This window comes from Schistocerca serialis, chromosome 5 (genome assembly GCF_023864345.2).
Source record: "Schistocerca serialis cubense isolate TAMUIC-IGC-003099 chromosome 5, iqSchSeri2.2, whole genome shotgun sequence".
NCBI lineage: Eukaryota > Metazoa > Arthropoda > Insecta > Orthoptera > Acrididae > Schistocerca > Schistocerca serialis.
In genome coordinates this window covers 410806074-410818900 of record NC_064642.1, presented here as the reverse complement: position 1 = coordinate 410818900, position 12827 = coordinate 410806074, and the positions used below count along the sequence as shown (strand labels likewise).

General features: G+C 41.6%; 1 protein-coding gene across 2 annotated transcripts in view; it reads left to right on the top strand.

Annotated features, from left to right (window-relative positions):
* Positions 1-11921, top strand: part of LOC126481034 (syntaxin-12-like) — a 59773-nt gene extending 47852 nt beyond the window's left edge. For both annotated transcript variants that reach the window (XM_050104513.1, XM_050104512.1), the window contains one exon: positions 9798-11921. In XM_050104513.1, the coding sequence (XP_049960470.1) occupies positions 9798-9887 (90 nt within the window). In that variant the 3' untranslated portion in view covers positions 9888-11921. The remainder of the gene's footprint in view (positions 1-9797) is intronic.
* The last annotated feature ends 906 nt before the right edge of the window (positions 11922-12827 follow it).

Here is a 12827-nt window from a genome sequence, read left to right as displayed (position 1 = left end):
GGATAATGGGAAGAGAGGATATATTGAAGAGCAAGTTCCCATCTCCGGAGTTCGGATAGGTTGGTGTTAGTGGGAAGTATCCAGATAACCCGGACGGTGTAACACTGTGCCAAGATGTGCTGGCCGTGCACCAAGGCATGTTTAGCCACAGGGTGATCCTCATTACCAACAAACACTGTCTGCCTGTGTCCATTCATGCGAATGGACAGTTTGTTGCTGGTCATTCCCACATAGAATGCGTCACAGTGTAGGCAGGTCAGTTGGTAGATCACGTGGGTGCTTTCACACGTGGCTCTGTCTTTGATCGTGTACACCCTCCGGGTTACAGGACTGGAGTAGGTGGTGGTGGGAGGGTGCATGGGACAGGTTTTACACCGGGGGCGGTTACAAGGGTAGGAGCCAGAGGGTAGGGAAGGTGGTTTGGGGATTTCATAGGGATGAACTAAGAGGTTACGAAGGTTAGGTGGACGGCGGAAAGACACTCTTGGTGGAGTGGGGAGGATTTCATGAAGGATGGATCTCATTTCTGGGCAGGATTTGAGGAAGTCGTATCCCTGCTGGAGAGCCACATTCAGAATCTGATCCAGTCCCGGAAAGTATCCTGTCACAAGTGGGGCACTTTTGTGGTTCTTCTGTGGGAGGTTCTGGGTTTGAGAGGATGAGGAAGTGGCTCTGGTTATCTGCTTCTGTACCCGGTCGGGAGGGTAGTTACGGGATGCGAAAGCTGTTGTCAGGTTGTTGGTGTAATGCTTCAGGGATTCCGGACTGGAGCAGATTCGTTTGCCACGAAGACCTAGGCTGTAGGGAAGGGACCGTTTGATGTGGAATGGGTGGCAGCTGTCGTAATGGAGGTACTGTTGCTTGTTGGTGGGTTTGATGTGGACGGACGTGTGAAGCTGGCCATTGGACAGGTGGAGGTCAACATCAAGGAAAGTGGCATGGGATTTGGAGTAGGACCAGGTGAATCTGATGGAACCAAGGGAGTTGAGGTTCGAGAGGAAATTCTGGAGTTCTTCTTCACTGTGAGTCCAGATCATGAAGATGTCATCAATAAATCTGTACCAAACTTTGGGTTGGCAGGCCTGGGTAACCAAGAAGGCTTCCTCTAAGCGACCCATGAATAGGTTGGCGTACGAAGGGGCCATCCTGGTACCCATGGCTGTTCCCATTAATTGTTGGTATGTCTGGCCTTCAAAAGTGAAGAAGTTGTGGGTCAGGATGAAGCTGGCTAAGGTAATGAGGAAAGAGGTTTTAGGTAGGGTGGCAGGTGATCGGCGTGAAAGGAAGTGCTCCATCGCAGCGAGGCCCTGGACGTGCGGGATATTTGTGTATAAGGAAGTGGCATCAATGGTTACAAGGATGGTTTCTGGGGGTAACGACTTGAGTAAGGATTCCAGGCGTTCGAGAAAGTGGTTGGTGTCTTTGATGAAGGATGGGAGACTGCACGTAATGGGTTGAAGGTGTTGATCTACGTAGGCAGAGATACGTTCTGTGGGGGCTTGGTAACCAGCTACAATGGGACGGCCAGGATGATTGGGTTTGTGAATTTTAGGAAGAAGGTAGAAAGGTAGGGGTGCGGGGTGTCGGTGGGGTCAGGAGGTTGATGGAGTCAGGTGAAAGGTTTTGTAGGGGGCCTAAGGTTCTGAGGATTCCCTGAAGCTCCGCCCGGACATCAGGAATGGGATTACCTTGGCAAACTTTGTATGTGGTGTTGTCTGAAAGCTGACGCAGTTCCTCAGCCACATACTCCCGACGATCAAGTACCACGGTCGTGGAACCCTTGTCCGCCGGAAGAATGATGATGGACCGGTAAGCCTTCAGATCACGGATAGCCTGGGCTTCAGCAGTGGTGATGTTGGGAGTAGGATTAAGGTTTTTTAAGAAGGATTGAGAGGCAAGGCTGGAGGTCAGAAATTCCTGGAAGGTTTGGAGAGGGTGATTTTGAGGAAGAGGAGGTGGGTCCCGCTGTGACGGAGGACGGAACTGTTCCAGGCAGGGTTCAATTTGGATAGTGTCTTGGGGAGTTGGATCATTAGGGGTAGGATTAGGATCATTTTTCTTCGTGGCAAAGTGATACTTCCAGCAGAGAGTACGAGTGTAGGACAGTAAATCTTTGACGAGGGCTGTTTGGTTGAATCTGGGAGTGGGGCTGAGGGTGAGGCCTTTGGGTAGGACAGAGGTTTCAGATTGGGAGAGAGGTTTGGAGGAAAGGTTAACTACTGAATTAGGGTGTTGTGGTGCCAGATTGTGTTGCTTGGAATTTTGAGGTTTTGGAGGGAGTGGAGCTGGAAGTGGGAGACTGAGTATATGGGAGAGACTGGGTTTGTGTGCAATGAGAGGTGGTTGAGGTTTGCTGGAAAGGTTGTGAAGGGTGAGTGAGTTGCCTTTCCGGAGGTGGGAAACCAGGAGACTGGATAGTTTTTTGAGGTGAAGGGTGGCATGCTGCTCTAATTTGCGGTTGGCCTGGATCAACACCTTCAACCCATTACGTGCAGTCTCCCATCCTTCATCAAAGACACCAACCACTTTCTCGAACGCCTGGAATCCTTACTCAATCCGTTACCCCCAGAAACCATCCTTGTAACCATTGATGCCACTTCCTTATACACAAATATCCCGCACGTCCAGGGCCTCGCTGCGATGGAGCACTTCCTTTCACGCCGATCACCTGCCACCCTACCTAAAACCTCTTTCCTTATTACCTTAGCCAGCTTCATCCTGACCCACAACTTCATCACTTTTGAAGGCCAGACATACCAACAATTAATGGGAACAGCCATGGGTACCAGGATGGCCCCTTCGTACGCCAACCTATTCATGGGTCGCTTAGAGGAAGCCTTCTTGGTTACCCAGGCCTGCCAACCCAAAGTTTGGTACAGATTTATTGATGACATCTTCATGATCTGGACTCACAGTGGAGAAGAACTCCAGAATTTCCTCTCGAACCTCAACTCCCTTGGTTCCATCAGATTCACCTGGTCCTACTCCAAATCCCATGCCACTTTCCTTGATGTTGACCTCCACCTGTCCAATGGCCAGCTTCACACGTCCGTCCACATCAAACCCACCAACAAGCAACAGTACCTCCATTACGACAGCTGCCACCCATTCCACATCAAACGGTCCCTTCCCTACAGCCTAGGTCTTCGTGGCAAACAAATCTGCTCCAGTCCGGAATCCCTGAAGCATTACACCAACAACCTGACAACAGCTTTCGCATCCCGCAACTACCCTCCCGACCGGGTACAGAAGCAGATAACCAGAGCCACTTCCTCATCCTCTCAAACCCAGAACCTCCCACAGAAGAACCACAAAAGTGCCCCACTTGTGACAGGATACTTTCCGGGACTGGATCAGATTCTGAATGTGGCTCTCCAGCAGGGATACGACTTCCTCAAATCCTGCCCAGAAATGAGATCCATCCTTCATGAAATCCTCCCCACTCCACCAAGAGTGTCTTTCCGCCGTCCACCTAACCTTCGTAACCTCTTAGTTCATCCCTATGAAATCCCCAAACCACCTTCCCTACCCTCTGGCTCCTACCCTTGTAACCGCCCCCGGTGTAAAACCTGTCCCATGCACCCTCCCACCACCACCTACTCCAGTCCTGTAACCCGGAGGGTGTACACGATCAAAGGCAGAGCCACGTGTGAAAGCACCCACGTGATCTACCAACTGACCTGCCTACACTGTGACGCATTCTATGTGGGAATGACCAGCAACAAACTGTCCATTCGCATGAATGGACACAGGCAGACAGTGTTTGTTGGTAATGAGGATCACCCTGTGGCTAAACATGCCTTGGTGCACGGCCAGCACATCTTGGCACAGTGTTACACCGTCCGGGTTATCTGGATACTTCCCGCTAACACCAACCTATCCGAACTCCGGAGATGGGAACTTGCTCTTCAATATATCCTCTCTTCCCGTTATCCACCAGGCCTCAATCTCTGCTAATTTCAAGTTGCCGCCACTCATACCTCACCTGTCATTCAACAACATCTTTGCCTCTGTACTTCCGCCTCGACTGACATCTCTGCCCAAACTCTTTGTCTTTAAATATGTCTGCTTGTGTCTGTATATGTGTGTGTGTGTGTGTGTGTGTGTGTGTGTGTGTGTGTGTGTGTGTGTGCACACACACACATATACAGACACAAGCAGACATATTTAAAGACAAAGAGTTTGGGCAGAGATGTCAGTCGAGGCGGAAGTACAGAGGCAAAGATGTTGTTGAATGACAGGTGAGGTATGAGTGGCGCGCATGCCCGTCCTTTTTTCCCCCTAAGGTAAGTCTTTTCGCTCCCGGTATTGGAATGACTCCTTACCCTCTCCCTTAAAACCCACATCCTTTCGTCTTTCCCTCTCCTTCCCTCTTTCCCGATGAGGCAACAGTTTGTTGCGAAAGCTTGTATTTTGTGTGTATGTTTGTGTTTGTCTGTGTGTGTGTCGACCTGCCAGCACTTTCATTTGGTAAGTCACATCATCTTTGTTTTTAGATATTCATAAAAAAGTTAGTTTGAAATTGGTAGCAACAGGAGGAGAATTTAGATATTTAGAACCAACACTAAGCACTAGCCTGGACATAAATTTTGGTTGTTATTTTCCAGAAAAAGTACCTTCCACTGCCAACAAAATAAATAATATGTGTTATTGCAAAGTTTGCTCCGACAAAGGTAAGAAAGAGAACGGCAAACAGATGAGAAAAGAAAACAGATGGGGGTGTAAAGACTGCAATGTAGACACTGTGTACCTCAGTGCTTTCAAGATTACCATTTGAAAGTGAATTATGTATAAAATATGTGTAATCATTTTATATCATAAAATATTAAATAAAAAACCTCCTGTGAACCAAATTCTTTCTATTATAAGCACCAGAAATCATGTTAGCAAATGTAAAAAAATTTTCCCAGATGAAGGTTTCTCATGTTTGTTGGAAGGCTGGTCCACCTTTACCGATGCAAGCATATACATAAGCTCAAGCAATAAAAAGAAGTGAGTATAATAGGGGAACCCATTTAGTGTTCATGATTTTATTGAAGCATTTGATGCTGACTATGATAGATAAAAACTGTGGAGAAATATGAGTAAAAGAGGATATACACAATACCTAATAAATGTTTTAAAACGTGTGTACAAACATGTGACTGTAATTTTAAATATAGATGGCACACTAATATAGCCTGTTAGCTGCAAACAAAGGAGTAAGACAAGGGTGCAGCATTCCACCTACACTTTTTAACATTTATTTAGATGATATAATTCAGAAATGGAAGGAAATTTTTAATGGGAGAATTAAAATCACAGTAAAATTGTCTTGTATATGCAGATGACTCCATGCTGTGATGGAGAATGAAGATGACCTATAAAGGGGTAAGGTTTGTGAAAAATACCATTTGATGAGTTGAAAAAAGAAGACATTGTCAGTGGCTTTTAAAGCAAAATAGCCTGCATGGATAAAAATTGTGATCAACAAAAGAACAGGTAAAGCATTGTAACTAGTCAGGTTGTGATGTCACAAGTGAGTGTGATGAAGACATAGAGTATAAATTAGCAAAGTTTGGGAGAATATGTGGAATGATAAACAGATGTCAAAAAAATAAGGAAATAAAGAAGATTGAAATTTTATAAGTTAATGGCAGTTTCAATGGTTGTTTAGGGAAGTGAATCGTGGGTTATAAACAAGCACCAAGAAAGTCACATAAAGGCAACAGAGATGAGGTTTCTATGAGCATTAGGGATACCCATGAGCTGACAGACTGAAATTTTGGAATTAAGGGAGAACTAAATATACTTAACACCCTCAATAAAAGACAAGAAAACAGGAGAAATTGGAATGAACATTTCAAAAGAATGAGTGGAGTAAGATTGTTTCTCCAGATAAGATTTAAAGTCAGTTAAGGGAAGTCCAAGGTCGATCTGGGTGGCCAGATCATTCACTTGAATTGTCCAGAATGTTCTTCAAACCAAAGGCAAACAATTGTAACTGGGTGATGTGACACACGGTCAGCCATAAAAATTCCAACATTGTTTGGAAACAAGTAGCCAAACATGACCATTCCCAGTCTAGGATCTGTGCAGTTGGACCACAGTCCCAGTCCATTCCATGTAAACACAGCCTACACGATTAAGGAGCCACCACCAGCTTGCACAATGCCTTGTTGACAATTTGAATCCATGGTGTCTGTGCCACACTGAAACCCTAACATCAGCTCTTACCATCTACAATCTGGACTCACCTGATCAGGCCACAGTTGTCCTGTCACCTAGTGTCCAACTGATATGGTCACGAGCCCAGTTGAGGCACTGCAGGTGATGCTGTGCTGTTAGCAAAGGCATTCTCATTGGCCGTCAGCCGTAACTCATTAACACCAGATTTTGCCGCACTGCCCTAACAGATACCTTCATTGTGTGTTTCTCATGGATTTCTGTGGTTATGTCATGCAGTGTTGCTTGTCTGTTAGCATTGACAGGTATACGCAAACTTCACTGCTCTTGATCATTAAGTGAAGGCTGTTGGCCACTGCATTGTCCATGGTGAACAGTAATGCCTGAAATTTGATATTGTCAGCACACACTGTGAATGTGAGAATATTGAAGTCCCCAATGATTTCCAAAATGGGAAGTCCTGTTTCTATAGCTCCAATTACCATTCCGTCTTCAAAGTCTGTTAGTTCCCGTCATGCAGCCATAATCACATTGGACATATTTTGATATGAATTATGTGAGTGCAAATGACAGCTCCACCAAACTCCTCAAAGTGATTGTTCCATATATTGAGTGTTTCTTGGACTTCATTTGTGTGTCTCCATATCATAACATCAGTGAACACGATTACTTTAAATTCAGATCCATATTGCTCTTTTGTCCTTTTCATGATATTGTCTATCAAAGTGAAGAAGAGCATAGGAGACAATGCACTCCCCGACTGCACTCCGGATTTGGTCTCAAACCATTCACTCTCTCCGTTTACTACTCAAACACAGCTGACACATCTTCTGTAGAGCATGTACACTTTCTCGGTTTGCATTGAATTCACTTCTATTCTTTAAGCATTCCCAGATTTTGCTTCTAGGTACACTGTCATAGGCTTTTTCTATCTGTAGGAAGACTGATCTGATCCTTTTATCGTTTCCCAGATATTTTTTGAGTAATGTTCTTGTTTCGAAGATCAGGTAAGTTGTACTTCTGTTTTCCTAAATCCACACAGTTCTTCTTCCTGTGGGGTCCAATAATCCTTCAAAATTTCTCTGAAATTCGATTATCCTTCTCCCAAAATTTTTAATCTATGCAAAAATAATCTTACACGTCTGTAATTTTAAGTTCTCTTTACCTTTTTGAATAATGATTGTCATCAGGGATCTTATTCTCTCTCCAGACTGCATTCATTGTTGACATATTTTGCTATTGTTGTGGCAGGAGGGAGGAGACAAAAATATTATGTGGAGAGTGCTTTAGGTACCAGGATCGGTAGTAACATAAATTTTTGCTGGAGCTATGCGTGTTGGCTGTAAGCTGAAGTTTCACAGTATGAACTAAAAAAAAAATGATGCATCAGTTCTTGTTCTGTTAGTAGCATATGCTATGTTGCCTTGCTGTAATTTGTTAAGTTCCTGCACAAAGGATGGAGACGTGCTCTCTTTGCAATATCTTTGACATTCTCAAGGTTTTTAGCTTCACCTTGCTGTAATTGTTTAATAAGTGCTCTTAGATCATGTAGAGGAACTGATGTGCCGTAGATAGCCCTAGAAACTTGGGATAGGATTGTGATATGAGAGTAAGCCCTTGAATGTGTAGATACTTTATATTTCCCTTCTTATAATTTCTATAGGTAACCAATTGCAGGGTGATTATAACTAAAATTAAACTTTCACACTGCTGTAGGAATAACAACACTGCTCAGAATGATGTCAAACTTCAGCGTAATATTATCGAAGAAGGGGGAAAACGTATGCAGAAGAAAAATAAATAGTTACAAAATGTAGCAACAGATGGTGCTGTAAGCAACATAATTTAATAGTGGTTAGCTACAAATGACAAATGAATTGTATAACAATGCCTAAGGTGTTGATGTTAAATGAACTTTACTACTCAGTGTGCATGGGTGTAAAGGTGTGATACTGTTAGTTATGTAAGCCCATCCACCAAGGCAAGGTCGCATCACATTGGATGGGAAAAACTGGTTTTTAATTGTCCTGAGGCCAAAAACCACTTAAAAATCATCAGTCAGAATAAAATCGTATTAATTTTCGTGTGACTGGTGCAAAACATGTTCAATATGCTGTCCACCGTTTTCTGCAACAAGTTGAAATCGAGAAACATGTTCCACAACTGATCGAAGTGTTTGCGGGGTCACATTCAGATTGTGTTGTGCCGTGCATGCCTTCACTGCAGTTAAGTTTGCAATCGGAATACTGAACACATCTTTCAGTTAGCCCCACAGCCAGAAGTCACTTGGATTAAGATCAGGTGATCAGGACAGCCAGGCTGTAGGGAAATGGTGGCTGATAATTTTAGCATTTCCGAAATGGCACTTCAGCTGCTGCTTAACTGGATTTATAATGTGTGGAGGCGCGCCACCTTTCTTAAAAATGATGTCATACACACATCCATGCTGTTGGAGAGCTGGAATGATGTGGTTACACAAGAGACTCATAGTGCTTACCAGTGACGGTGTAGGTAACAGGGCCAGAATCACCTGTCGCATCAAAAAAATATGGCCCTATGATAAATGATGCCGTAAACCTGGATCGCACAGTGACCTTTTCGGGACAAAGTGGTAGTGGTTGATTTGCATGTGGAGTTTCCGTTGCCCATATTCGACAATTCTGTGTATTGACATATCCTGTCGGATGGAATTGGGCTTCGTCTGTCCACAAAATCTTCCATGGCCAATCATTGTCCACTTCCACGCGAGCAAGAAATTCTAAAGCAGAAGTCTCTCTTGCTGGCAGGTCAACAAGAAGCAACTCGTGCACATTAGTAATTTTGAGTGGATAGCAAGGAAGGATGTTTTGTAGGATTTTATGCACCACACTCATGGTTATGTGAATGTTTGGACAATTCTCCGTGTACTACGCCTTTGCACACCGCCACCTGTCTCCTCCTGCATTGCTATGGCCATTGCTTCCACTGACGTTGAATCAATTTGTTTCCTCCCTCTACCAGGTAGCACACCAAAAGAACCCGTCTTTTCAAAGTTCTGAATCATTTTCTCCAGACCCATGGCAGTCATCGGACCAATGCCTTCTTTTTTTTTTTTTCAAACCCTTCCATGTCCAGAACTCCTGCAGAGCAACGTGTGCACAGTCATCATTCTTGCAATACAGCTTTACAAGCAGAGCTCGATCCTGCATTGAGACAGTCGTGGCGAATGTCGCAGACGCGAGAGGAGGAAAAGTCGTGTACCCTGCATGTTCATACCAACTTCAGTGGGTTGTACGCATGACAGGTGTTTTCATTTACATATTCTGACATGCACAGCGCCATCTATTGATCAGTTTTCAGACTATTTTTTCTTCTTCTGCCATACGTTTTCCCCCTTCTCTGGTCATATTCCATTGCAATTTGACATCATTCTGACCAGTGGTGTTATTTCTACAGCATTTTGAAAGTTTAATTATAATCACCCTGTATATTAGTAGACAGAAGTGATCTTTCTTGAACTGTACTAACAGTAAATGGTGCACAAAGAGTAACATTTTGTATTTAAATGTGTTGATTTGAATATGCTGATTCATTAGCTGTAAAGTGAATTTCAAAACTTGGAGAGTCTAATTATTATTTTTTCCTCTTTTCAGAGCAAACGTCGAAGGAAGAAAGCTTTCATAGCTTTTGTTATTGGTCTGGTAATTTTGCTTATTGCTCTCATTATCTGGCTGAAAAGTTAAGAGTGCACTGTTGAGCTTGAAAATAATTCCAGTAATTTGATTTATGCTCTGTCCTTGGTATTTTAAGTGAATTATCGCTTCTTGTTTCATCCTTTATTTATAACTTCCTTGGTTTTATAAGTATTGTACTCATAATCTTTTCTTTACATGAGGAGCAGCTGAGTTTCAATATCTTCATCTTTACCTTCCAAGCCAACTAAAGTATAATTGACAATTCCTGTTGATGTTATGATTTAGAGAGTTTAAAATCACACATGTTGGCAAAAATTGAGGTATAATATTTGTATATTGTGAAGATCTATTTAAATATTATGAAGATGTTTTTACTCATGATTTTATACCAGTGATGTAATATATATATATATATATATATTAAAAGAAATCAGTCATATTATGTACCTGTGATTGATGGTATGCTTAATGCATAACGGTGGTATAACTTTGGGATAGTTCATTCTTTAAGTAAAATACAGATGTACAGCATCTAATGTAAAGTTTATTTTCTCTGTATAGTTTGTACACAATGTCTGTTATCTTTAGTTGTACACAATGTCTGTCATCTTCAGTCACTACTTTATATCTATATATCTTTCTTGCTTAGAGCAAAGCCCAGTTCTGTAAATGAGTGAAACTGTTGGAATAATTTTTCCCTGGAAGAACAGGGCACTTTGCACCTAACTATTGAGAGCACAGAAATATTCCATAGCTGAAACAGTCGTGAAGCATCTACCAAATTTATATAAAGCTCCACTCATATTTCACTTCAGTCATTTGGCATGACTGGCTTTGACAAGTGCTTACTTTCTCGTTAAGTATACTGAAAATGTTTTTTTCTGTCTTTTTAAATGCCATTGTTTTCAAGTTAGCTCACAAAGAACAGTAGCACTTAGAAAAAAGTGTTACAAAGAATGCTGTAAAGATGACACTGTGCTGTCAAAATATGTTTACAAATAAAATACTTGTTTGCAATTTATCTGGTCGTTCACTGAACTTGTGTGTGATCTCTCTGCTGTGTTTATTTAAGTTGATAGGTAAGACACAGTTACTCATTTTTATTTGTGGGAACTAAGAGGCAATTGGAAAGCCACTGAATTACAATGCAATCTAATTACTACATGCAGTAAAAACAGTAAGGATACCATACATGATACAACATTGTTATGAGGCGATTTACATAACAAGTACAGATTGTACTAGACCTGTAGCACCAGAGATCTGTAACTAAAAGTATCCCACAGCAAAAAACTTAATTTACAGTGCAAGAAAAGCAACAAAGTGTAGCACATTTTGTACTGGGTCTCTGAAATAAAACCCACATAGCTCTGTTTCATGGATTTAAATATTTAATTTGCAAACATCAACTTTAATTTATGTTATGAAGTAAATATTAATAGTTTCCTTCAGGTGGACTGACTCTTCGCTCGATTGTAATTTTTTATTTAAGGTTAAAATTTGTGACTCAAAGCTAAAAAGAAACTTTGTTGGTCACTTTATAGTCACATATGTTGTGACTTTGTGCAGTTGATAACTCTCTTCTTCATTGTAGCATTTTTTATTTGTAAATATGTTCTTATATCAGGTTAATTTGTATACCCTGTTGTAAGTAATAATCCATTCATGTGAAAACTTTTCCTTGATGTGACTTTACATTTGAGAATTGTGGTCCAGGCTGACAAGTTTCATGTATGCCAGTTGGGCCAATAGATTGTCTGTTTCAAGAGTTTAATGTTGTAAATTAATTTTTTTGAAGTTACATGTGTGCAGAGAGTGTTAGTATCACAAAATTTGCAAAATGGTTATTACAGCAAATTTTCCACTTAATTGTGATAGCAAATTATAAATGTACTACAGGATTTGCACACACATATAAGACTTTAAAGTATTATTTTTGGATATGTGCTGTCAACTAGACCTAGCGTCCAAATGAATATTGACAAAATGTATGGAAAATCTTTTGTCTTTCATTTAGTGTTCAGTTCATTCTAAAGTACGTTATATTGTAAATGTCTATATCAGTAAACTTATTTTGTTAAATGTGGGTGTTTTTATTCCTCCCACCCCCACCCCCCATTCATACCCACATTTATGTTGTACTTTATTAAAAATAATCATTTAAAAATGAAAGAATTCATGTTCTTGAGCATTAATCTCCAATTGAAATGCTGAACTCTCCAATTCAAGATAATACTGAAACGCTTTATTTAGGGCACAGTGACTGCTGCTCCGTCTGATCAAGAAAGGTGAATAAGGCTTATAAGGTGCTTGTTCGCCCGATTCTTTGGTATTGTTCATCTATCCGGGATCCCTATCAGGTAGGACAGATAGAGGAGATAGAGAAGATCCAACGAAGAGCGGTGTGTTACATCACGGGATCGTTTAAATAAACTCCACTGGCAGATGTTACAAGAGAGACATTGCGCATCAAGGAGAGATTTACTATTGAAATTTCGAGTCCGCACTTTTCAGGAGGAGTTGGACAACATATTACTTCCCCCCCCACATACATCTCATGTATTGACCACAATTAGAGGGGGGAGTGGGAGTTAAAGGGAGAGGCACTGTCATGAGTGATAAAGTACCAGTGGTTATAGGGTTCAGAAAAGACCCTTTTTTAGGGTAGGGATGACAGAAAGAAACCAAATTTTAAGAGAGGTTAGGACTGAGCCAAACCTTCAGTTTGAGAAAGAAACCGAAAAACATAATTCTAGCATATTACATCAGCATAAACTGCTATTGTTTAAGAATTTTCAACAGTCAGCAGATATTTCAACTCTACTCAATTTTAGCTCAGTCAATGTGAAATGTCAGCTATCTTTATTGCATCAAAATATTCGAGGACTGAGAAATAAAATTAATGATTAAATTATCTGCATAGATGAATTAGTCTTCAAACCAAGCTGACATAATATGCCTCTCTGAACATCATGTGACCACTGGTAC